At 42.1% G+C, this 25,615-nt stretch overlaps 2 protein-coding genes across 2 annotated transcripts in view; one reads left to right on the top strand and one right to left on the bottom strand.

Moving 5' to 3' along the window:
- The first annotated feature begins 187 nt into the window (after window positions 1-187).
- gpr143 (G protein-coupled receptor 143) lies at window positions 188-12,779 on the top strand. Its single transcript, XM_063213294.1, has 10 exons — window positions 188-340; window positions 1,622-2,034; window positions 2,621-2,730; window positions 3,551-3,645; window positions 4,402-4,494; window positions 5,388-5,497; window positions 8,959-9,067; window positions 9,780-9,897; window positions 10,388-10,661; window positions 12,015-12,779. The coding sequence occupies exons 2-10, from the start codon at window positions 1,779-1,781 to the stop codon at window positions 12,119-12,121; spliced, it is 1,272 nt and encodes a 423-aa protein (XP_063069364.1). The 5' UTR covers window positions 188-340; window positions 1,622-1,778; the 3' UTR covers window positions 12,122-12,779.
- A 2,329-nt stretch (window positions 12,780-15,108) lies between these two features.
- tbl1x (transducin beta like 1 X-linked) overlaps window positions 15,109-25,615 on the bottom strand; it is a 32,884-nt gene continuing 22,377 nt past the window's right edge. Inside the window, exons 5-15 of the mRNA XM_063213293.1 lie at window positions 22,167-22,299; window positions 21,257-21,398; window positions 21,018-21,081; window positions 20,803-20,900; window positions 19,924-19,984; window positions 19,068-19,189; window positions 18,620-18,694; window positions 18,211-18,338; window positions 17,131-17,296; window positions 16,462-16,563; window positions 15,109-16,072 (exon numbers count right to left, since the gene is read on the bottom strand). Of these exons, the coding sequence (XP_063069363.1) occupies window positions 16,046-16,072; window positions 16,462-16,563; window positions 17,131-17,296; window positions 18,211-18,338; window positions 18,620-18,694; window positions 19,068-19,189; window positions 19,924-19,984; window positions 20,803-20,900; window positions 21,018-21,081; window positions 21,257-21,398; window positions 22,167-22,299 (1,118 nt within the window). The 3' untranslated portion in view covers window positions 15,109-16,045. The remainder of the gene's footprint in view (window positions 16,073-16,461; window positions 16,564-17,130; window positions 17,297-18,210; window positions 18,339-18,619; window positions 18,695-19,067; window positions 19,190-19,923; window positions 19,985-20,802; window positions 20,901-21,017; window positions 21,082-21,256; window positions 21,399-22,166; window positions 22,300-25,615) is intronic.

The raw sequence follows: 25,615 nt of genomic DNA, 5'->3' as shown, positions 1-25,615 counted from the left end.
CCCTAGTTTGTCACTCATGAAGCAGCCATCCAGGGCATATTTCCCACACACATGGACCTCATTAGGACCAATGGAAAAGCAGTGTGAAACCACAAAGATATTTACCGGTTTGAAATCTGACACTGGCATTGTCGACTCACACACACACACACACCATCGCCTGTTCAAAACAAGGCAAAAGGGGTGGGGTGGAGGAACATTAGGGGAAAACTACCACAAAAGCAGGAAAAGTCAGATGCATTAAGTGGCTGCGTTTTGAACAAAAGTATGGTCACCGCAGGATGCACTGCTCTCTTGAATAACAAGATGACAGCATGAGGCATAAAGTCAGCCCAGAGAGGTATGTCGTAATGCTGCAGTTGCATATTACTTATTTGGAAGTTGGTGTGCTGTTGTTGCTTGATACAGTATGTGATTGGCCTTTCCATTTTGGTGTTGCTATAACAAAGTTTTACTTCTTTAACTCCAACAAAACATGGATCTGTTTTTCAATCGAAGAACATTCGTATCACGCAGGACACATTCATGAAAGCTGCATGCTGAAACATTTCTTGCATCACTACGGCTGATGACAAAAAATATATATATTTTAAGAGTGAAATCCATCTTTCTTCCAATATTATGCAGGAGAAGTATTACTCACAAATGGTATCGAATGGTTACTGAATTCAAGCTGTATGCAGAGTTTCAGAACAGAAACTAATCCAGTGTTCTGCTATTTGAGATGCTGTGAGAGAGTATCTTGCCATTCCAATGTAAATACTAAATACCAAAGGTGGTGGCACCTATCTGTAGTCTACATATTAATTATTCAATGTGTATATGTTACTGAAATTTGAAGTGCCGTAGTTGTCTCTGCTTCTAGGAGTAACCCCACATTTCGTGCCATTTATGCAATGCACATTCCACCAAGTGTTTTCTGTTGTAATAGCCTATTCATTGGATGTACTTACATTAAATAGATTAATACTGACATACAGTAAATAATCAATAAATAATGATAAACAAGCCAAATACATGCCATAAGCACTCTTTGGAGGCATCCCATTGCTTTTCCACAATACGGATTGAAATCCACTAGGTGGCAGTGGACACATAAAATTACAAGTGATTGTGGTAATCACACTTGAGGCGTATGGCTCGGCCTACATCTTCTAATTTTTCAAAGGGTAACGTGACCCTGTAGACTAGAAAAGGGCCAGCAAAACATTCATTGCCACATGGAATTAACAGGCCTACGTATTAATCCAACAGCCCAATCCAATGGTTTGGTTAAGCTTCCCATTCTTAAATTCCTTTGTTATTATTAACAAAATATCCAAACACTACTACTGTGGCCTACAACATATAACAATTTGTTTAATTAATATCAAGTTCTAGATATTTATTTAGTTAAGCAGCTACAGCAGTATCCCTGCTAGGTGGATTTGGTAAATCATAATCATTTTGGAGTTTTCAACACTGCAGCCTATGCCTTGATTTTAAAGTTAAGATGTGCTATTTCAATATCTGTTTTTGACTGTTGTTTCCCTCATCTAAGATAAGCTATCTTGTAGCCCAGCCTTTGGCTTTCAAAGTGTTGCTGAACAGTTTTTTCTTCTTCTTCTTTCTTTCTTTGTAGGCCTTCTAGTGTGGCGCGGTTCAAGCCCTACTGGAGGGCTTAAGGAGAGGCACATGATGCCCCAACCCGTGATTTGACTGGGAACTCAGGCCAGGCTTAATGAATGAATTTCCTTTCCCTTTTCTCCTGACAACTGCCTTGGACACAGACCCGCATAATGGCATCTCCCCGACTGGAGACGTTTTGTTGTCCAAATCGAGATGCTACGACGGAATTTGTTATCTCTTTCCAGCCTCTCTTTTTTGGGGCAATTTGCATAGGCAGTGCGGCATTCAGTGTAGTATTAGCTATCATACAAATTTTACCAAAGCGGAGAGGATACAGGCGGCTTGGACAATACCCACTTCCAAAACCCGCCTCTTCGTCAAGGATATTACTCATCATCAGTATATGTGACATTTTAGGGAGCGCAGGTAAGGCCACCTCTACTTCTTCTTATCTAAGGATCAGTGCATGTAAAAAGCAGTACAGCAGTTAAAACAGTTTGCCCACTTATTTAAGGAGGTAACATACAGTACATGTGTATATGGAGACAATTGAGATCAGTGCAGCCAAACACTTCTTCTACTATTACTTGCAATCTTATAGGCCTATCACCTAGTCTTTGGTATAGGATGAATGCACCGATGACATCTTGAAAAAGAAATAATTGAATAGTCATAGTGTAATAGGAATAACCATACATTTGGTTGGCCTAACAAAACCATACTCACCCAATGAAAGTGATACCCATAGGTACAGGCCGATCTGTTGACATACAATGGTGATTTTCTGCCCATGCAATATTCTTAAACAAATGGGCAACTAATTGGTGAATCAAAATAATCAGAACAAATTCTACAGTGTTATTGGGTGTGCAATATGTGGATAAGGCAACTTTCCTATGCACATTACAGTCTCAAATTAATTCTACACTGGTATGTTTTTTTTTATTAAACATTTATCTGATTTAGTAAAAGTTGCAAACAAGGAGAGTTGAATGTATTGTCTTGTTCCCAGGTATTATTTTGAGGTCGTGTATCTGGCTGGGTCTGCCAGACTTCGTCGGCCAAATCTCCCTGGTTAAAAACAATAATGTGTGGCCTGAGGTCTTCTGCGTGGGCAGTGCGGTGCGTATTACCCCTTCATTTGCAACCACTGGATGCACTTCACTTGAATATGTTGTTACTCTCTCACTCTCTCACAGCAGTAAACGAGAGGAGAGGGAGAGGAGCAGTGAGAAAAAGAGAGAGATTTTGTGATTCTCATGTGGTTGGAGAGGGGGGCGTTTAGCCAACCTCAGGCATGAGAACTCAGCAGTGTTGCCAGATTTGGGCTGTTTCCTGCCCAATTGGGCTGCTTAGGATTCGGGTGAAAAACGGGTGAAAAGGGCATTTGGGCAGGATTTTTGGCAAATCTGTGGCCATAGAAATAAATAGAATTTAGTTCAAATTGGGCAGGATTGAGTGCTTCCAGGCGGGTTTTGAGCATTCTTTGGGCTGGAAATGATCAGTCTCATCTGGCAACCTCAGGCATGAGGAGGCCTCCCCGTGGCTCTGGCTCTGGTTTTGCCTCTGGCTTGGAGAGCTGAAATAGCTGATTGTGGCGGCAGGGCAGGCAGGGCAGGCAGCTCAGTAGTAAATCCTGAACCCAGTGGAATGTCAGGGGAAAATAAGAGGGAAAAAACGAGCAACTTTATTTAGAACTAGAAATAGCCTCCATGAGTGAATCACCGTTGGTATTTTTGTGGAACACTTTTGTTCTAAAGCTCTATGGTGTGATTTTGGGCAACAATAGAGGAATGACATTTGGTAGTAGATACAGTCTTGTGGATGAAAGCAGCCAGTTGACTAGAAACAGGTAGACATCGTAGTCATCATTACTGACTGGGTATTTTGAGAGCAAGAAGAGTTGTGATGTTGAATAAGTGTCATATTGTGGCCTTGACAGATGTGGATCCAGTTGTTCTTCAGTGCATCCTTTTGGTGGACCTTCTGCTACGCTGTGGATGTCTTCTTGGTAGTCAAGAGGTCTGCAGGTATCAGGTATGTTTGGTCATATTTTGAGTCTGGTAAACACATAGACACAACTGACTCATCACAATTGTACAAGTGTGTTGTTGTTATACGCATACTTGTACTGATTGTTCACATACTGTAAATCAGTGATGGGCAACATGGATTACGAAGTTATAATCCAGTGCCACATATTCCAATTTACCTGCGTTTACCTGTCCACTTCAATCAGTTGATTGGCCTAATCACATGGCCTCCGTTTGATCGCATGTTTGTTTGGTTGCATTGATTGAACAGGTAAATCCAGGTCATTTGGAATATGTGGCACTGGATTGACATTTCTGAATCCAGGTTGCCATCAGTGCTGTACATGATTTGCCCTGATGCTGCTATCAAGTTGCAACCAAACTCTACCACTCAGTACGCTGCTCACCAATGGAACTCAAGTCATTGTTACTTTATCTATTGTTTGTCTGTTTGCATATTTAGAGTGCACGAGTCTTATACCTAGACATTTTTGTATTTTTTTAAATTAATACAGTGTTCATATGTTCATACCTTGCACTGTGTGCACCTTGAAAGGAGGCTTAAAATCTCATTGTACTGAGTATAATGACAATAAAGGTTTTATGTTCTATTCTATTCTATTCTATTCTATTCTATTCTATTCTATTCTATTCTATTCTATTCCATTCTATTCTATACACAGTAATGTATTTTATTGTATAATGCTGGCTTAAGATGACTTTGAAGAAAGCCCGGCGTCTGTCTCCCTGTCTTTCTCAGCACCATAGTGTTGTATCACATGATCACGTGGGGTCTGGCCGTGTTGCTGTGTGTGGAGGGTGTGGCCATGCTGTATTATCCATCCATCTCCAGGTGCGTTACATACTAAGCAAGTTGCAATGCATTACTAAAGGCCCTGCGCACTGCTATAGTGGTGTAGTACTATGGTAGTAAAGCTTTTCAGTGACTATTTCAGTGTTCCACTGGGGGGGTCTTCTACTTAGGTTGTTGTGTGCCTATTCTGTCCTACAAAGGCAATGTGCAGTAACTACGCCAACATTAAGACTGAGAAAAATGCCCTCAAAGCTTTAGTATTAGGTTGGATATTGTAGTTACCAGTCATGAGTAGGGCAGTCATGGGTAAGCGGTTAGGGCATCAGACTTGTAGCCCAAAGGTTGGACTCCCGACCCGCCAGGTTGGTGGGGGCGAGTAATTAACCAGTGCTCTCCCCATCCTCCTCCATGACTGAGGTACCTTGAGCATAGTACCGTCCCACTGCACTGCTCCCCTGGGGCACCATTGGGGGCTGCCCCCTTGTGAGGCATAAATGCAATTTTGTTATGTGCAGTGTGCAGTGAACACGTATGTGCAGTGGAGTGCTGTGTCACCATGACAATGGGAGTTGGAGTTTCCCAGTTGGGCTTTACTTCTCTTTCATGTGTAGTTACTGCACTTTGCCTTCGCAGGCCAGTATTTAGTGCTACGTATGTGATGGAACAAAGCACACAGCAAAGTGGGGTATGATGTGCTAGAGATTCTGCTCTGGTGTATTGTGTTGTATTGTCCTGTTGTGTTTTCCCGAAAAAAAATAATAAAAAAAGATAGAAGCACTCATTAGATAGAAATATGATGAGTGCGTCTTTATTCATTTATGTTTGAGATTTGAGTTTATTCGTTGACAAAGTTAAGCACCCAGTGAGTGTAGAGCATTCCCAAGGTGTTGAGCGCGCTTCCTAATCCTTCTACTGTTGTGTTTCCCCCCCAGCTGTGAGAATGGCCTGCAGCATGCTGTGCCACACTACATCACCACGTACGCTCCCATGCTACTGGTGCTCATCGTCAATCCCATCCTCTTCTCCCGCACCGTGGCCGCTGGTAAGGCCTTTCGTGTCTCATGACAACATGATCTCCAAAAATTCTGTGCTCCTGGACACGGATGTTAAGGACACAAAATCCGTGTCCAGGAGCACGGATTTTGCCAAAATTCCGTGCTTTTGGACACAAAATTATTTTCCGTGATGGACACACAGAAGTGCTCTCTCTATACTCCCACAGTTCTATGTTTCCACAGTCTTGTGTTTTCTCAGGATTTTTCTAATTTCAAATATTTTTTCTCAAAAAAACCTTTCTTACTGACAGGTTAGGGTTAGGGATTGTTTTGGTCTGGGCACAGCTAGTATTCTTTCATTCATTATATGAATTTGATAGCCTATCAAGACTGCTCATGATTGTCCCAATAGGCTACATGCGCAGTGGCGGAACCAGACATTTAGTCTTGGGGGGGCAATGGGGTAGCCACGTGAATTTCACAGGGGCATGCTCTTACTCAAAGAAAAAAAACACTCAAACACTACAGAATAGATAAAGAGAATGATTTTCTTGGGTTCTTATGACACCCGTCAGTGTTACCAGATTGAGCGGTTTCCAATTGTCATCTATGGGATAAAAAGGGCTTTGGGCAGGTACGTATTCTGTAGATTTGTGGTCATATAAATCCAGACTTCTGTTTAATTCTGGCAGGATTTTAGTCTTAAGGCATTGTTTTTAATATCTTTGGGTTGGCAATCATTGGACACATTTGGCAACCCTAGCACCTGCTGTAAGGCACTGTCACTGAATCCCTTCTAAAGTGCACCCAATAACTGCACCCTTAAGTTTTAGGTCTCCTCTTATGTGTTTTATGAATCTATTTATTTATCACATGGGCAATAGAGCATTATAGTACTGAAATCTTAAATGACACACAGCTAACTTTTCAAAAGGAAAATGAAATTAGTCTGGACTGAAATAAGCTGGGTTTTTTTCTAAGGCTTTTCTTGTTCAGGATGGAAAAGCACACATCTGCTTCTATGAGTCATTGCCGTCAGACCATACAACACAGAGAGTTCCCATGCATACCACTCGATAGAGGGAGTTTTAAGCTTTCGAATGGTACCCCATATGCCCAAATTCACGAGGGTGGTGTGTACCGATTTATGTGCTTCCTGTAACGCGAGTGGGCGTGGCCACTGTCCATTTTCTGGGGGAGCACCTGGGGTAGCCAAGCAGATTTCAGAGGGGTCAAATGCTACCCTAGCCACCCCTGTAGCTCCGCCCCTGTACATGTGGTAGCTTACAGACCACAAGTTTGGACACACATTGTCATTCAATGCGAACGTCTTTATCGTACATTGTACATTCCCATTGAAGGCATCAAACTATGATGAACATACAGTAGGCCTACGTGGAGTTACACTGTGAAAAAAATACTGTGAAAGGACTAAATAATTCCTGTATCGTAGTCTCTTGGCTCTTTCTTGATGGTGCTTCAAAACTTTTGGTGACCTTCTCAATGAGCTGAATGAGATCGTCACATGCAATAGTTTTCACTTCATAGGTATGCTTTGTCAGGGTTACTTTCTTTCCTTATTAATGAGGTCGGGAAAAGTTGCGTTGTGCTGAAGACACATTGGTGCGCAGCTAGCAGTCCTATTGGACAACTGTTGATTTTTTTTTCTTACGTACATTCTCTCACCATTTTGATGCCTTCAGTGAGAATCTACCATGTAAACAGCCATGAAAATAAAGAACACATTGAAATAGGACTGTCCAAACAAACAGCATCTATATACCAGGGTTTATACCCTCTGGACTTTGCGTGTCCACCTCTTGTTAACCTTTACCTAATAATTTATTTACAATACTTTTACTTTTCTACATCCAGATATGTGGAAGGTGCAAATTCAAGGGAATTACTGTACATCTGTGTAGTACAATATGCATTGGGTATAATGATATCATGATCTTGTACTAGTTCACGAGTTACCATTTAAAAAAAATATCTTTGACTCTTATCCAGGTCATATGTGAGTGATACACTACAGTATTTACATCAAACCTGAAGGCCAAACTTGAGCATGTTTTTTGATGCCACACAAGAAATGCCCATAGCGAATGAATGCTATATATTGACTGACCTCGAACATCAAATCAGGATGTGAATGTACCTACATTCATTCAAGCTACAGTACATGTGATTTAGGACGTGCCTAAGGTTAAAAGTTTTAACTTTTCATTTTTAATAGTGTTCCTATTAAGCCCTGGCACTTGTCAGTGCTGATTCTCAGCATATCAAGGCAATTTCTTCACTCAGATGTGCATTTGTGCCAAAGCTGAACGCATTTGATTTAGATGTACTTGGTTCTTGTCAAAATGGAAAAATCGCACACAAAATGATGATCTATGAGTAGAGTGAAGTAGAGTAGAGTAGAGTAACTTTATTGATGCCTGGGGGGAAATATCATAATGATTAGGGGTGTAACGATATCGAACCGAACCGACATACCGTACCAAAAAGGCCTGTACCGAATCGAACAGTGCTGTACCGAGTACCGAAAGGTTGAGTAAAAGGCTACTCTGTTCATGTTTTTACATTATGCTGCTACTACATACAGAGGCTCGTGCAGAACCCTGAGAAAGAATGCAAGAAAAAACAGGTGTAGAGGCTTGGTCTTTGTGAAACCTTGAGGAGAAAGTGCTATTTCTTACACTGAGTAGTAAGTAGCAGGTTGAATGCATTTCCTTATTTTTCATTTGTATTTTGACAATATTTTGGTGAAATTAACAACGTGATGAGGAAGAAATGGTTTTCTATTTTGTTCCCATATACTGTACCGAAAATGTACCGAACCGTGACCCTAAAACCGAAAACTTGTATCGAACCGTGATTTTTGTGTACGGTTACACCCCTGATAATGATATAATATAATTGTTATTAAGATAAAACTCACAACTCTATTATTGTAGTTCTTGCCTTTCTCAGTGTGACTAATCACAAAACAATTCGTGGCCATGTGCAGCATGAGCTGTGCCTAAGATCAATGAATTCCTATCATACTTTCCCCTGCAGTATTTAACTAGAATCTTTCATAGGCAAGTATAAGTATTAAATGCCACAGCCAATCCCATTGCAAACTACATTAAGCTACCTGAACTGAAACCCTTAGATTAGTGTTTCTCAACGGGGGTGCTACAGCCCCCCAGGGGGCGTTAAGGGGCCCTTGGAGGGGGCGTTGAGAAGGATCCAGCTGAGTGGGGGCGGGCTTAGATCCCATTGGGGGGCATAGTCTGTTTTATTTTTCAATACTAAGGGGTGTATTCGCAGGCTTATTATGAGGTTAAGGGGGAGTTGGGAGGCTTATGATGAGTTCATGGGGGCGTTTGTTCAAAAAAGGTTGAGAAGCACTGAAACCCTTAGATGGAATGGCTGTTATTTAATCAGGGGTGAAGTAGATCTTTGCCATCGCTCATAAGTTCTGAACAGCTCCTCATGACTTGTGGCCAACCTCCTCTTGCAGTCACGTCCCTGCTGAAGGGCCGACAAGGGATCTACACAGAGAACGAGAGGCGCCTGGGAACCGAGATCAAAATACGATTCTTCAAGATCATGCTGGTGTTCTGCATTTGGTATGGTTTCTTCTTTGAACATATGAAAAATAATGTGTACATGTGTTTTGTTTTGCTGACGAAGAAAAGTAAAAAGATCGGACCTGCTGTATGTTTAGATGTGCTTTTATGGTCCCTTCCAATCCAAATAAAGATGAGATAATCATAGCATGTTTCACAGTGCACTAAATCCAACATTGTATGCTTATGGGTTATATCAGGTTAAAACACCTGCAGTACCTTCCTGCCTGTGTTGGATGTATTAATGGATCAGGCCGTAGTCATTTGCACAGGGTTATTATTCTCTACAAAGCCGTAGACTTTCTCATTTCAAACAATAAAATGTGGTCTCTCACAAATCTAGCATTTTTATATGGTCTTTGAAAAAACAAAGATTCATGTACTGGTTTGCATAGTTGGAAGCCATGGTGCTACCTTTGACCTACAAAAATCCTCATTAAAAAGAAAATAATTGGTGTTGAGTACCAAGTGTGCAACCTGTACGTGGTTCTTTTTTTTTTTTTTAGAACAAATATGTGTTGCCTTTAGAAAACCTTGTAATGTGCTACCAGCACTTAATTGATGATGTTTTTATACAATCTCTTAAGCAATTCCACCACACCTATTTTTTTATTTTTTTTTATTTTAAAGTAAACCATTGTGAAATGAACCATTATTTTGTTTTACAGAAAGACAAACACTTAATGTAACCTGTGTGCTTTTTCCCATCTAGCTGGTTGCCTAATCTAGTCAACGAGAGCTTGCTGTTCTATCTGGAGATGCAGGATGATATCAAAGCCAGTAACCTGAAAAACATCCGAAATGCTGTGCTCATCACATGGTTCATCATGGTTAGTGCAAACACATTACATAACACTTAGTAATACCCTGTAATAGCTTGCAGTAACTTGTTATTAACTTGTAGTTATGTGTAGCTAACTTGTAGTTATTGTAGTACTTGTATTTATTACAGGGTATTGATTACAGTCCCTAAAGCAAGTGTGGGGTTGGGTTCTTTGCTTAGGTCCTTTGAACCTGCAACCTTCCAATTCTATTAAAGCCGAACCACTGGGCCACAGCTGCCCCAAAACACAATATCAAAAATGTCATCATAATGGGACTTGAAATATAAACCTAAAAAGCTGTCATGAGAGTGTGGGCCATTTCTGTTCTCCTCGAACTAATGTCCTAATTTACCTGCAACCTTCCCATTCTAATTAAGCCTGAGCCACAGCTGCACCAAAACACAAAAAAATCATGTGACTTGAAATATGAACCTAAAAAGCTGTCATTGTTCTCCTCAACCTAATGTCCTAGTTTGTGTTGTGTTCACCCATGCAGGCGATTCTTAACCCCATGCAAGGCTTCCTCAACACGCTGGCCTTCCACGGCTGGACGGGCTTCGACGTGGACCTGAGCCTGCAGCACCGGCGGGACATGACCTGGGACTCGGGCTCCACGTCCGTGCCCACCACAGGGGGCTACAGCAACGGCGTCATGGGCTCTACCCTCTTCTACCAGGGCCACGTGCAGGAGGCCAAGAAGAACATGGCAGCCAACGGCGGCCAGCACCACCACCCGCCGCCGTCCGATGGAATCAGCGTCCTCTCAGAAGGTAATAGTGATGGAGATGGAGGGATATGGCACGACGACCACAGCACACACGTGTACACAGGCTGGTGACCAAAAGCACCACCGGTCAGAAACACTCTACTGTACAGTAGCTGACAGGATCACCATGGCTGTAAAACGTGTCTTCTTATTGCACTAATGCAGGGGTGTCAAACTCAAATTCACATTGGAGCCAAAATCTACATTTTGGACAAAGTTGCAGGCCAAACTGAATATTTATTATAAAAATGTATTGAAATGGTTCTTGTGCCTGCACATATTCTAGTACTGTATACATAGGAGGCATCACTATTGATGCACTTGTAGGTTCTGTTACATGGGCCTGGGCCCATTCACAATTCATTTGAGTCAGTTCAAGTATTATTACCATGTATCAATGGTGAATGTGGGCCAACTGTTATACACACTTAACTAACGATTTTGCGGGCAAAAAGAATGGCACTGCAGGCCAAATTTCACCCGGGTTGGACACCCCCGCACTAATGTTTTGGACTGATCATTATGTCTGGTTCTGATCTGTGGCTAGTTTATCTTCGTCTAAGGCTTTGAGGCAACACTAAAGACTGTGGTTTGGTAGAGCTTTAATACATCAGGGATGATGTAGGTTTGGTGCATCAGTGATGATGAGGGCAGAATTGTTGCCAGGCAACAACATATTTGGCTCTGAATTTTAATATGTTGCCTGATATTGCCACTGACCTAGCGATCTATTTGAATTGTCCAATGTTCAATGTCCGGGTTAAATGTTTACACAACATTGGTTAATGGCTCAGAAACTATGCTCAAATAGATGCTGTTTATGGTACCAACGTCTCTTAAGATCTTTACTCTTGCATATACAATAACTGGATTTTAAAACTTAAAACATGGGCAGTATTGCAAATTACATTAATTTATAATTCGTTTGATATGGGTTTGTCATATTATCACACCTCACATCTGCCATGTAAACTGTATTGCACAAAACTCTAAGGGACATCATTTGTGTTGTAGATGGAACTTAAAGAGACCATTATATACCAATGAAATACCTTGTGCTGCTTGCTCAATAAACATATCCTCCCAATTTGTGTAGTTTCCTTTAAGTTAATTCACTTTCCTTTTTCACTCCACTCTCTAAATTGTATTGTTATTTGTAAAGCTTACTGTTACTATACCATCAGTTATAAAGCACTGTTTATGCTTGCTGGTAGGGGTCACTATTGCCCACCAAGCTACCAGAATTCATTGAAATATAATGGCATGTCTTGCACAGCTGTCAAAAACTGTATCGCATGTTTATCTGAGGGAACATACCATAATTAACATGGTTATTTGCCCTATTTTGTCTTGCTAGGTTCAGAGTCTAGTACTATTGAAATCCACATTTCCAGTGAGCTGCAAGGCTATGAGGATGTAGACGCTGATGGCGAGTCTCTGGACAGTCCGGCAAAGCACCACTAGATGTGGAAAAGAGAGATATCCTCCTACCGCGCTCCTGTACTTCACAATCTGGTGCGTCACTGGGAAAGGACTAGTAGCTGCAGACAAGGATGAGAGTCAACGGAGCATCTTCAGATGTGGAGACTTTACTGTTTTATTGGGCAAGTGCCGCTGCCACTGCCACGACTAATGTTTCAACGTTGTCACAGTAAAATCGCCACACCTGAAGATGCTCAGTTGACTCCTCCTTGTCTGCACTACTAGATGGGGCTCAGAACAAGAACCTCATACCAGTCTGTATGGTCTTTCGATATGCATGACTTTGTCCTTAGCGGCTGCATATTTTAACTCCTCCTAAAGTACCTAAAGGACTAATGCTGTTTTTGTGAAGTGCATACCACTTCCATCTTTTGAATTTCTGGCAGAGGATTTTGAGGATTACCACAGTCCCAAAACAGGAGTGCTGTATGATCTGATGTGTTACGAGACCTTAACTTATGCGTAACCTCATGGGACTGCATACAATTTCTTCCATTACATGACTGCTCATATACAGTAAGAGGATATATGGGCAAATTTAACCCATCAATGTGTAATAAAAGGTGGCAGTAGAATTGTTAAACCCCTGTTAGGGCAGCTAATTTGACAGATGTTACCCAACAACCCTTTTATATTGTGAATGTTGTTTTGTACATGCTTTATTAAAGATAGTCATTTCAAAGTTTGTAAATATTCTTCTACTTCATGCTACACTTGATTTTATTTCAAATTGGCCAAGTGGGATACATGAAGGACCTCAAATAAATTGCAGTTGGTCTGACAAGACCATTAAAAAAACATAAGACAGACACCATGTTCTGCAATATCAAAATAGAGTGATTTATTTGAGACACTGAATGTGACTTCATCATCATCATCATCATCATCTCAGAAACAGATGCCACACTCATAGACTGGGGTGAGGAATAGCCTTCACAGCTCTTGCTTAGCACCTGACGGGCATTTCCCAGCATGCCAAGCATGTGGTTTAGTGATTGAAGTTAACTCAGCGTACAGTAAGTTTACCTCCTAACAGAATAGGGGGCCTATACAAAGTAGGTTCAGGAGTAAACCAGGTTAAGTTAAGAGGTAAATCATCTAATAGGAGAGCCTGGAGTCCTCATTTCCTGAAGAACTCGGAGTCCAGGCTCTTCTATTAGATGGTTTACCTCTTTGGTTTACTCCTAAACCAGCTTTGTAATATAGGCCCTTGTTCATGCTCCAAGCAAGCCGAAGAGCTCTTCTACCAAGAGGTTTATCACATGCTCTGATATAACGTGCCCCACATGGATGATGATTGGCTAAACCAACGCTGTGGAGTAAACCCCATGATCTCTTCACATGCCCAGCTGGCAACCAACAAGTCCATTCTCAGTCTGACACAGACAATAACAGCTCTTTGTAAAGAACAAAATCAGAAAACTGTGAACCATCAATGAATGCTGGTATTTTTCCATCTTAAAAATGTCATAGACAGTGGTTTTCCTTTTTTTTGGTGGAAACATGAAAACAAAGGCTGACCCTTCTGTCCGAAAAAAAAGTGCACTTAACATTTCTTCAAAATAACCTTGATGCACTAGTTAATAAAAAAGATGGGCCCCTACCCCAAACAAGACTATTTTTGTGGGGCATGTGGCTTCCTAAATTAAGGTCCACACATCCCCAGTTTAAAAAATAAAATAAAAAAAAGTACAGTAGAAAAAAAATAAAGCTAGACTCCTCGATGTACGCATTTCTGCATGGTCAGTTCTGACTAGGGCTGGTGGCTTCATTTCGATCTATTCAGTCTCTGGGAGCATCCTCCTCCCCTGTAGCATCCACATCAATAAGGCCATCCCAGCCCATCTACAGCAGGCATTTGTTTCGCATAACTGGTCAGAGGCCGCAAGTCCAACATGGGGTGGATTCCAATATGCAGACTCCCGTCCTCCCTTGCCTCCTTGTGGCCTTGTGATGATGTCACCGACAACAGAATCTTATTTTAATATCTCGCAAAACCTCAATTCTAATGTCATTTCCTCATTTGCAATCGGGATGGTGAATGAAGATAGTCTCATTGAGTCTCCACAAAGTTGTTGTGGCTAGGCTGATAGCAAGGAAACTTTGTTTTCTCCACGGAGGCGGGGGCGGCAGCGAAACGTGAGGCCACAAGCACAGACAGAAGACGGGAGTCCGCATGTTAGCATCCTCCTATGGCCAGTGCTTGTAAGACCATTGAGAGATGTGGGACATGGGAGGGGCAGAGATCAGAGCTCAACGCCATCATCAGTCTTTTCATCTGGCTGTCGCTCCACAACGCCCAGACAAGGCGACAAGTAGCGACACTGTTCCAACTCATCCAAGACATTCCCAGGTTGTCTGGTTTTGAAAATAAAAAGAGGACAGAGCTCTGTGAGACATTGGTCATTGTTTAGTAGACTGCAAAATCCTGCCCATGGCAAGTTAGTCAAGAGGAGGGGTGGGGGTAGGGGAATCTAAAACGGACACCGGAGGAGATAGAGGTCTCCCCAGCTCCTATTGGGTTTTCAATGAAACTGGGGCGTTACATCAGTCACATGTGAATCTCCCGAGCCAAGTCACACACACACCATCAGATACCTCAGGTCTGACTGTCTAGAATCCCAACGTGGGGTGACGTACGTCATGAGAATGTACTGAGAGCAATGATACAGTAAGAGGTGAGTCATTGGCTGAGAATGAACCTAAATGGAATGGCATGTTTAACATGCTTCAGGTGGAACAGTACTTAGATTCCAAAGAAAAGTATCGAAGCGGTTTCTGAACCATGTCATTTGATTGACCTGTACATTAGGCATATATACACAGTATATAAATCTGTGTAGTCTTCTGTCTTTACATAGGTTTACATTCATTACATTTACATCCAGTGGGAATAACATACACGTATGGAACCCCCCTATATCCTCTATGAGCTATCCTCTGAAGCCCACAGCCGTCTCATTATCCTCCACGGGGAATAAAACATCTTTATAATATAAAAAACCTTTTGCGTCAGCAGTTTCAATTTCAATTCAAAAAGACACTGTTATACTGAATACAGCACATTCTGAGCCTTGAGATTTCTCTCTCTCCCTCCCCCTCCCTGATTTCCAAACCCCCTCAGCTCAAGGACTTTTTGAAAAGTAAGAAAGGAAAACAGTGTGTGAAGGCCAATGCTGACGTCACTCCTACTCCACCCTTTTGGAAATGGTCAGAATATAGTGCACACGCACACACCCAGACATCCATCCCATCCCACAGTGCCAAAGATCTCCTTCCACATCTTAGCCATCTCCGCAGCTGCAGCAGCAGCGCCTTAAAAGCCATGGCCAGCCCCAGCTCATCGCTCTCGGCTCCAATCCCCTTGGTGATCCGTCTTGACAGCAGACTCTGTGTTCTCAGCCCAGATCGGCAGCATTTTCTTTTTCTCTCTTTTTTTCCCCGGCCACAGACAAGGTGATCTAATGCAGCCGTGTGACTAGCGCTCTCCCGCGACACACACCCCTCCAGTCAGAGACACCCGTTGTTTCCTCAGTGGACCTGGGTCATGTTTGAGGCAGAGGGCTGTGGGGATGACACCACCTGCTGCTGTCATGTCTTCAGAGGCAGGACAGCCAAATCTTTTAATTCTTGTTTTTTTGTTTTTGTTTGCCCGTTTCAAATTTCTGTCTCTCTTTCATGCTTTCTTTAAAAAGTGTCTTCCCAACTCTGGCACAGCCACCCGCTTTAGTTCCCTGCCCCGCGTGCCAGACCCTTCAATCAGCCGTTCGAGTAGAGAGCAGATGGTTGCTGATGCCCCTGATCATCTCCAGTTCAGAGAGGTGTGCCGGGGCACAGATGTTCAGCATCCATCTTGTCTGCATGTGGCACAGATGTTGAGTATCCGTCTTGTTCCTCCTTGTGCATCTACTTTCGAAGATCAAGAACACACACCTGTACAAAAAAGGGGGGGGGGGGAAAGTTGATATGGTTAGATATCAAAGAAAGACAAACCCATGACGTTTTTTTTTTTTTTTTAAACTAATATCATTTTGTTGTTGTTATGGGGCCTATACTACAAAGCTGGTTGAGTATAAGTTAGGGTTAAGTTAAGAGGTAAATCACTTAGTACATGAGTCTTTCTTAAGAAAATGAGGACTCCAGACTCTTTTATTAGATGATTTACCTCTTAACTTTTCGACCAGCAAGGTCAAGTGTCACACCAGGTGGACCTGGCACCTTACACTTTTTTTACCTCTTAACTTAACCTCAACTCATCCTGAACCAGCTTTGTAGTATAGGCCCATGGTATTGTTATTTTAAGTAACAAGCAAGTAACTTACTGAACCATCCGAGGCACTTGCTCCCACTTTGTCGCCTGTGCTGTTCCAGCAAACTTCGAAGATGCCTCCCGTTCCTCTGTAGCTGTTCACCAATGCTCCACTCTGTGCAGGGCAAACACAAAAACACAACGTTAGACACGGTCCAGCTCACAGTAGCCTGGAAGCTAATCTGGAGCTGATTCTCTTAATATAAGACACGTGGAGGTTTAGATTTCAGTTCAAAACAAAAAAAAGCCAAGGGGCACTCCGTTACAAGATTTACCACTTGTTCTGGGCCAACATAGCTTGGTGAGTGACTAAATCTGCTATCTGGAATTTGTGTTTTTCACAATGGTTACATTACATTACACTACACTTAGCTGACGCTTTTCTCTGACACTTGGAAGTTATTTTGATACAGGAGTCTGGGAGACTGTAACAAGATTCCATTTCTGAAGTCAAAAAATAATGTGACCATTTATTGCGTCAATATCAATAGCAGCTTGCATTTAGGAGTCACAGGACATATTATAGACTATTTTTGACGCTTTAGAGATCAACAGAAAACGTTTTTGAAGGAATTTGTTGATATTGAAGCAATAAATGCTCAGATTATTTTTTGACTGGAGAAATGGAATCCCGCTATTATTCTACAGTCTCCCAGACCTAGTAGTGCAACTCGCTACTCACCGTGGTGTTCCAGATGTGGACACATTTGTCAAAGGAGCCGCTGGCCAGGAACTTGCCGTCGGGGCTGAAGGCCACGCTGTAGACGGGCTCCTGGTGCCGGGTGAGAGTGTGGATACACACCCCCCTCTCCACGTCCCACAGACGCACCGTGGAGTCAAACGATGCACTGCAAAAACAACAACAAGCAAAAAAATCCCAAGATGTGAGCTGACAGATTCTGCTGAGTGCAAAAAAACCCATGTTAAATTCATCACACTGCTGAATTAATTCCACATTGCTCATGCATAAAGTAATTTTATTCAAGTTCGCACATGTAAAAAAAAAGAGAAGGCGCCAGGGCGTAATACATCTGTGACAAAATGGAAAAGGCATTTTTAGCATCGGTGTTAATTGGAATGTGAGTGCTAATCATGTGAGATTTCAGACAGTTTTTTTTTTTCCATGAAAGTGGAAAGTGCTAACACGGTGTGAGCCAAATTTATTCTGAGCTGTTATACTCTGGAGGTTGCTGGCTGAACTGACTGGAATAATGTTGAGAGGATAGCAAATAGGATATCCGGTGAGCTTTGGAAGGGCAGAGAGAGAGGGGGACGCAATAGTAATTATTCTTGTGGCCAGAAGTGACCCCAGAGACCAGTAGCCCCATTCAATGTCTGCAGTGTGTGAATATTAAGTCTTTGGCGTCCCCACCCCCCCAGTTCTTTTTGAAAATTCAGTGTGAACTATATATGCCGTACTGTCATAGTACATGTCACAGCGCTTTCCACAACACGTTAGAAAAGGTCCACACAAATATTTAAAAGTACCAATCCCAGATTCCGACATTTTAAAAAACTGTCTATGCACTGACATTACTACAGATTGTGTCACCAAGTTAGAGCTGATCTATCCATCTGATGGTGTGTGCTCATTGGCATAAATTAGGCTAAATGGTTGAATAAAAAATACATTGGGGATTTTAATTGCCTATGTTACCAATGTATACTCATTCTATAATTTCCCACAGCACACCAGATCATCCCTCACGGGAAACTAGTGTCCCCAGACACAGTGGTTGACAAACGTATGTTAACGCGTTACCTGGCAAGCATGATGTTGGAGTTGGGGTTGTTGGTGCCAGGACCCGTGGGGCTCCATTTGATGGTGTAGATCTCCTTACTGTGAGCTTGGAGGTCATGTACGCACGAGTCCTGCTTCATACTCCAGATCTGACAGACACCAAAAAAAAAGAAAAAGAAAAAGAAAAGCACATCAATCAGCCTGTGAAGCCCATGCTAGATGTCCAACCAGATTAAATGTTGGTTCTTGTGTTACGGGGTGGTATTTCTTTCAACTAACCTAGCAAGGTTAACTCAATGCACTGCACGTGTTAATCCTTCAAATAGAGAGCGCCCCATGGCTTTGTTGTATGTGGTGAATATCGGCATAAGACCCCCATCCCCTTCTGTTCGAGGTTTTATCACTTGCTGATCCCAGACCTCAGTCTTACCTTCAAAGTCATGTCGTCTGAGCAAGAGGCCAGCAACATGCCCGACGGGTCCCATTTAATGGCGTTTACTTCATTCTGAAACACAAAAGCAGCACATTACATAGAGGCAATACAGCGCTAAAAGTAGAGTTCCTGTGCACAAACACTGTCCAAGTGCTGGTGATGGACAGTAAAAGTAATCCAAGTAAAGGAGATAAATCACTGCAAAATGGTCTTCTTTGCTGGTAATTTATCAGGTGAACGATGCGCTTTGCGTTCTTCACCTTATAAACTACCAACAAAGAAGGCCAGTGTGCTGTGATTTCTCTCCTTTACTTGTCATACAGCGCTGTTCTACATCATCCCCTTGTTTGCATGGGCTGCGGGGCATGGGACACGAGGATACAAGACAGGCTGTACTCCCCCCCTTATGGGGAACGGCAGATATTACTGTGAGAGCTTTGCTCACCGTGTGTCCCTGAAAGGTCTTCAGCGGTCGATCGCTGCCAAGGCGGCACACGTGGATGCACATGTCGGTGCTGCAGGATGCAAACGTGGTGTTGTTCTGCCAGTCCACATCCAGAGCTGGTGCTGAAGGAAGAGAATATATAATATATATATATTTTAATTTAGGACTTTTTTGCCATTATTTGATAGGATAGTTAGAGATGGTGACAGAAAGCAAGTGGGAGAGAGATAGGGGAGGATCGGCAAATGACAAACCCGGGTCGGCAAATGTCGAAGCCAGGTCGCCGACGTAGTAACCCAGTGCCCTACCGTTAGGCCACGGCAGGGCGAAGGAGGAGAATATTAATGTGATACTGTCCCATTTTTGGAAAATCGGCTCATATTACACCTCCCCTTGAGTTAAATAATTGAGTTTTACCTTTCTCCTGTACTTCCTGCCGTTCTCTGAGTACGGCAGTGCAAATTTTACCTCCAAGCTAGCAGTTAACATTGAGTCCTATGAGACCAGTTAGCCGCCAGCTGGTCTCATAGGACTCAATGTTAACTGCTAGCATGGAGGTAAAATTTGCACTGCCATACTCAGAGAACAATTGAAAGTACAAGAGAAAGGTATAACTCAAGTATTTAACTCAAGGGGAGGTGTAATATGAGCCCATTTCCAAAAATTGGACAGTATCACTTTAAGCCTCATTAATTGAAGTGTACCAATAATATGTGTGAGAGGTTGACATATCACCGCTTTGGTGACAAAAATTACATTATAGTATACAAACTATGTATACTATATTCCATAAACTGTAGTATATTCTACTTTAGAGCTTGTAGTATAGTTGGTATAAATCTTGTCTACTGCTCACCTGAGTGGAAGGGAAACTGTTGCTTGGCTTCACCGGTGTGCGCATCCCAAATGATTGTCGTCTGAAAAAGCACCAGTCAGTTTTGCTTAAGCATACAACTGTGGCACAATAATGAAAATTGTGAATGACAAATGTCTACATACTTTAAAGTGCACTGTGTAAGATGGTGGCCAGAGTAGGTATTGCAACTAGGATGCTTGCTGAAACTGCCGTTTACTGCCATATTTTATTTTTTTCATGAATATTCACAATTTTTTTTACTAATATTTACTAGTATGACCAAAGTACAGTATGTTTTGCAGCTAAAAATGCCCATTTAAAAATTGTGGACAATCGAGAAGATCACCCTTTTAATGTATGAAAAGTGCAATTTTCCCAGTCATAATGAATACTTTGAATTTGATGGTGGTAGTAAGAACTCATGAAAAAGGTAACATTTGTGAATGGGCAGCATTAGTTCTGGAAATAAACTACTAAAAATATTACACAGTGCACCTTTAAATCTTTTTCCCGGAGCCCTGAGGAAGGTCAGGCCATTAAAAAAAAGGATTTAAGTGTGCAGACATTTTTCATTCACAGTGTTCGTTTTTGTTTCACACCTTTTAATCAAGAGTGCGATGTAATTTGAATACAATCATGAAGATGAAAACTAAAATGCAGGTAAATCTCTGAATCCCTCAAATACAGAATGTTGAATTCATACTATATGTAGAGTAGTGTAATTTTATGAAATCACAGGGGGAAATTAAAGTGCCCAGCAGCATACTTACAACACACATTGCTCAAATCCAACAAACGTATGTAATACATGCATTCTGTACATACATTCACAAATACACATACGCACACACAATACAAAAAAATCAAGTAATTCTGTACCTTATCAACGCCAGCACTGAGGATGCAGTTGCCCTTCTTGTTCCATTTCAGTGCAAATATGGGTCCTTTGTGCTGCCCCAAGGTGCTGGCTAGATTTCCTGTGGATAATTAACACTACATTAAAGCCTGACATTTACAGCTATTAAACATGACTTGCCTGCATATATTCGTCTATCTCCCATCAGCAGTTCTGGTTTTTAAAAGTGTCAACGTACCGTCTTTTCTCCATATCCTTGCAAATCCGTCATAGGATCCTGTCGCGAGCAGAGTTCCATCGCTCTAAGCAGAGAAGAAAATGTGGAAAAACAGAACGAGGAAACAGATGAGGTCAAATCTGTAATTGCAGGATGAACTTCTTTGGGGATCGTGATCTCCTGAAAACATTAACAATGCAGCACATGCTAAGACAAGTCAATGATATTGGTCAGAGCCGTGCCATTCTAATGGTACTTACATTCCAGTCCAGAGAGGTGACGTCCTTATTGCTGGGGACGTCTTGGCCTCCTTCTCGTATGCAGTGGCGGAGCACCAGCTGGGTAGAGCTGCCATTGCTGTTCTCATTCAGGTTCCATATTCTGGCTGTGGAGTCTCCCGACCTATAGCGTGAATAAAAAAAAAAGCTTTGTGTAAAAAAGCTGTTTGTGATGTGAAGCTTAAATGACTTGTTTTTTTTGTCTGTGAACTATGGTAACAACATAGATGTCAACAAGTTCATCCAGGTAACAAACGCAACCCAGCACACACAGCAGGAACACCCCGCATGAAAACAGAACCCGAGGCCAGCATGTAGGGGTGTAAATCACAGCCTCCATGACAAAACGATACAATATCGATTCCTTAAAGCAGGGATTCGATTATTTTTACTTGAGAATTCCCCACGATGCAATTCGATTCGATTTTTTCAAATTACACTTTTCCACTTCTATTATGTTATGGAGCTAGGGCATTGGACAGGGTCCAGCGATTCGATTATTTTCTATACTTAAGAAAGCCCCACGATACGATGCAATTCAATTAAATTGCCGGCTGATACAACAATGCATCGATACATTTCGATTATTATTTACACCTCTACCAGCAAGTCACTGGTGGGGTTCCAAAAATGTAAAATATATCTTCGAAACAGAACTCCTTTATGCAGTTGTGTAGTTATTAAAGTGAACAGCCCCTAGCAGAGGTGCATTTCTCAACAACATCGTTGCTAACGAAGTTAGCAACTTACTTGGTTGCATTGCAATATCCCATTGGAAACCCAGTTCTAAGCAACAAGAAAGCAGTGAGTGCTTTCGAGAAACTGGATTCAGTACTTTTGTGAACCCTTATGCATCTGTGTGTGTGGCGTTGCGGTGTTGCGGCCATCTCACCCTGAGGCCAGAAGATCGCTGACAGGGTTCCAGGCGCAGATGAAGACCTCAGACTCGTGGCCCCTCAGCACTGTGGCCTTGCTGGCCGGAATCTCAACCTCCCCATCGATCTCCATCGCCTCCGAGTGGTTGTCTGCCAACAAAGCAGACAAATATTTACTTACCAATACTCAACCCTTGTCTTTCACTGCCCACACTAACAGGTGAAAAAATGTAAATAATATTAAAATAATAATGATGATTTTAAAACTAATGCACCTGATGGTTCTACCACCTGACTCCCGTCTTAGCCAATTCGTTGCTTTCCTGCGTGAGTGTTAATATTAAGTTACTCTGATGATCTGACTGACCAAAATGTCAGCTTAAAAAATATATTGTCCGGTTTGACCATAATTGTAACAGGGTTGGGCTTTTCCACAGCCTAAAAGTGATTACTCTAGAAATAGATGCACCTGCTCCATCCTTTGGAAAAAATTTTTTTTAAATATCCGATTCAATTAGAAAGTTGGTGGACTTGAAAATGAATTCATATGGTCCAACTAATACTTGATTAATAGTTAATTCACATTATTCAAACATCTGATGTTAATGATGCAAAAGCTTAAAATGTCATGAACAGCTTTTAATTTCCCACATACTACGTAGCGTGATTGCTTCTGTGCAAGAGTGTGAACGTTTTAAGATATGTGCTGAGCCGAGCCGAGCCGGCATTAGACTTCCCATCTCAGACGCTGTAATTTACACATCCAAACGAGCTCGGGTTGCGCTGATGCTAGTTGCCTACACCAGCTGTTCGTGGCACAGCCAAGGCCGTCGAGGTGAACAAAAGACATCTCACATTCCCCACCACCCAAACAGAAACTATAAGCCCTTTAATGGCGTAATCCAGCGGTTCCCAAACTTTTTTCCCTGCACACCCCCTTGTACATTTCAATGTGGTTCGCGCACCCCCTGAGCGAATATTTTGGTGTGCTGATTGCCACTCAAGTATGGCTTCACTGCACAAATGCAGTGCCATAGTGGAATCCTCATTTACAATATACCTGATGTTTCTTCCAGCATACAATTCACCATACAATTCAAAACTACTTACTGTATCATTAATCATGTATAAAAACACATATATTAGCCATTGCTCAACTCTGCTCACGCACCCCCTTGTGGCTGGCCACGCACCCCCAGGGGTGCATGCACCCCAGTTTGGGAAACCCTGGCGTCATCGTATCACATGCAGAGACACCAAACACCTATAGTGACATCGGCCCACCCTGCTTCATGCAGCACTGAAGCTGCACATGCTAGTCAAGATATACAGTCATCGCCAAAAAACTTTTGCGGTTCGTCGACAGTTTAAATCGTGGTTTTCATAAAATAAATCGCAGCAAGGGAGCTTGTACAGTGTGTGGACATTTTCACATTGTCATAAGGCAGGGATGGCAAACTCAGGCCCGGGGGCGAAGTTTTCTTCGGCCCGCAAGATCATTTCAAATGTGTATTACAGTTGGCCCACATATACCATTAATGTACAGCGTAACACAACTTGAACATGAAATTTGCTGTATCACAGGATATGCAGACACATTTGAACAGACAAATATGATGGAAAAGAGTATATGTGAAATTTAACTATGAGTATGAAGTGCATGCATTGCTTGCACAATTTTAGTCCATTTTTAAAAATAATTGTTGAGTTCGGCCGGCGACTTCGTTTGATTTTGGCCCTCAGTCAATTTGAGTTTGACACCCCTGTAAGACAAGGCAATTGTGTAGCAACAACGACACACATGGTCTATGTTCTCTCACACACAGCCCATGCCCTAGAACACGTTTCACTTTGGCACTATTGCACCCCGCACGCACGCACAGTATGGCCACTATCCAATTTCACGGCATGTTATACTTGCATATGACAAATAAATCTCTTTGTAAATCTTGTTTCAGGGTGCCTACAGATATTCCTAGGTTGAATTTACTACCTTTTACTACCTTTTTACTACCTCCAATTTTTTTTTTTACTACCATTACAACATCGATCTTAAACTGACTACAGAAATGAAATAGCTTTCCAAATCCTATTAATAACACAAATTAATAATGTTTTTTATAATTTAACAAGTTCATCATTGAGTGTATGTGTTAGTACAAGTTATTGCAGGTATGTTTCAAACATTTCTCAACAATTCGCCATTTATAATGGTTAACTAATAGTGCAGTGCACTTTTAACAGAAGAAGTCGCTCTTCTCAGAGAGTAGGAGGAGAGAAAGTACCAGCAGTGCACCTTGAAGTGGATTCCTGCAGTCAATGTCGACCAGGGCTCTGCTAACTTTTTGCGCTGGTTGCACTGGTGCGTCTAAAAATTGTTTTCAGGTGCACCAGCACAAAATCTAGGTGCACCCAAATGCCCCCCAACACCTGTGTGTGAGAGTCTGTGTGTGTGTGTGTCTTTAGCAGAATCAGAGAAAATACTACACAGGATATGACAAAAATGGCAGTCATTATAGTTATGGCAAAGTTTTCGTGATTTGGATAGGGAACACAGAATCCATAACCAGCCTTGACTACCCCTTAAGCCTAAGGCACCTGCAGAAAACGCCTGCTGAACGCCTAAACCAGGGATGTCAAACTGAAATTCAGAAAAACTAAACTTAAAATTCGTTATTTTTAAAAAGGGACTACAATTTCACATTTAAAAAAACACTCATATGGTAGCTAGATCGATAGATAAGTTGATTTTTGTTTGTTTAGGTGGAAACCGAGGTGAACTTGGATTTGCCCTTCCCCATTCTGGATCGCTCCGAATGATGATTGTGGCATCTTAGCAAGCGCTTCGAACAGAAGCGTCTGCGTCTCTCTATCGTCACACTCTCTCTCTGTCTCGGTGCATGAAGGATGCCTTGTCGACAGATAGTACGTCGCTATCAAAAACATCTGCGATTTCCCGGGAGACTTCGCGTGTCAACTCTTGACAGTGACTGAAACGGCCCATTCTTTGCGCTTGAACCTTGCATTTCGTTTCCCTCGTTACCCTCTCGTCCGTTTCAAAACTCCCTGATTTGGTTGAGCACCACCTCGCTAGTCGTTAGCACATTATGAACTCGGGTAGTCGAACATGTTATTTTGAAAAGTCGGGCTGCCTATCAGCGCAAGGTGCAAGGGGTAGAAAGCCAGAGCAGCGGAGTTGAAGTTCCAAAAACTTTTTTTATTTTTTGATGGGCTAATACCTACTAGCACTACTGCAGAATGACTAATGGCCATTAAAATGGCGTTTAGCATTGTCAATTCATTTTGTTTTTGGCTGGATGCACCGGTGAAAAAACATTCAGCCTCGCATTCTTTTACTCGACCGATTTGTTACATTTACCACCAATATTACGCACCATGTTACGCACCAATTTCCACCGCTTCTAACTTCATTGGTATTGTATGAACAACAGCTAATCTCACACAG

This window comes from Engraulis encrasicolus, chromosome 13 (genome assembly GCF_034702125.1).
Source record: "Engraulis encrasicolus isolate BLACKSEA-1 chromosome 13, IST_EnEncr_1.0, whole genome shotgun sequence".
NCBI classification, from domain to species: Eukaryota; Metazoa; Chordata; class Actinopteri; order Clupeiformes; family Engraulidae; genus Engraulis; species Engraulis encrasicolus.
Note: the sequence above shows the minus strand (reverse complement) of the source record. Positions and strands in the feature narration are given on the sequence as shown.

What these genes read in the sequence shown, in the direction of transcription:
- gpr143 (XM_063213294.1), top strand. Translation starts at nt 1,779, where the DNA reads ATGGCATCTCCCCGACTGGAGACGTTTTGTTGTCCAAATCGAGATGCT. An exon ending in TCTTCTGCGTGGGCAGTGCG is followed by an intron (nt 2,731 to 3,550) that starts GTGCGTATTACC and finishes TGGCCTTGACAG; the next exon opens with ATGTGGATCCAGTTGTTCTT. An exon ending in AATCAGCGTCCTCTCAGAAG is followed by an intron (nt 10,662 to 12,014) that starts GTAATAGTGATG and finishes TTGTCTTGCTAG; the next exon opens with GTTCAGAGTCTAGTACTATT.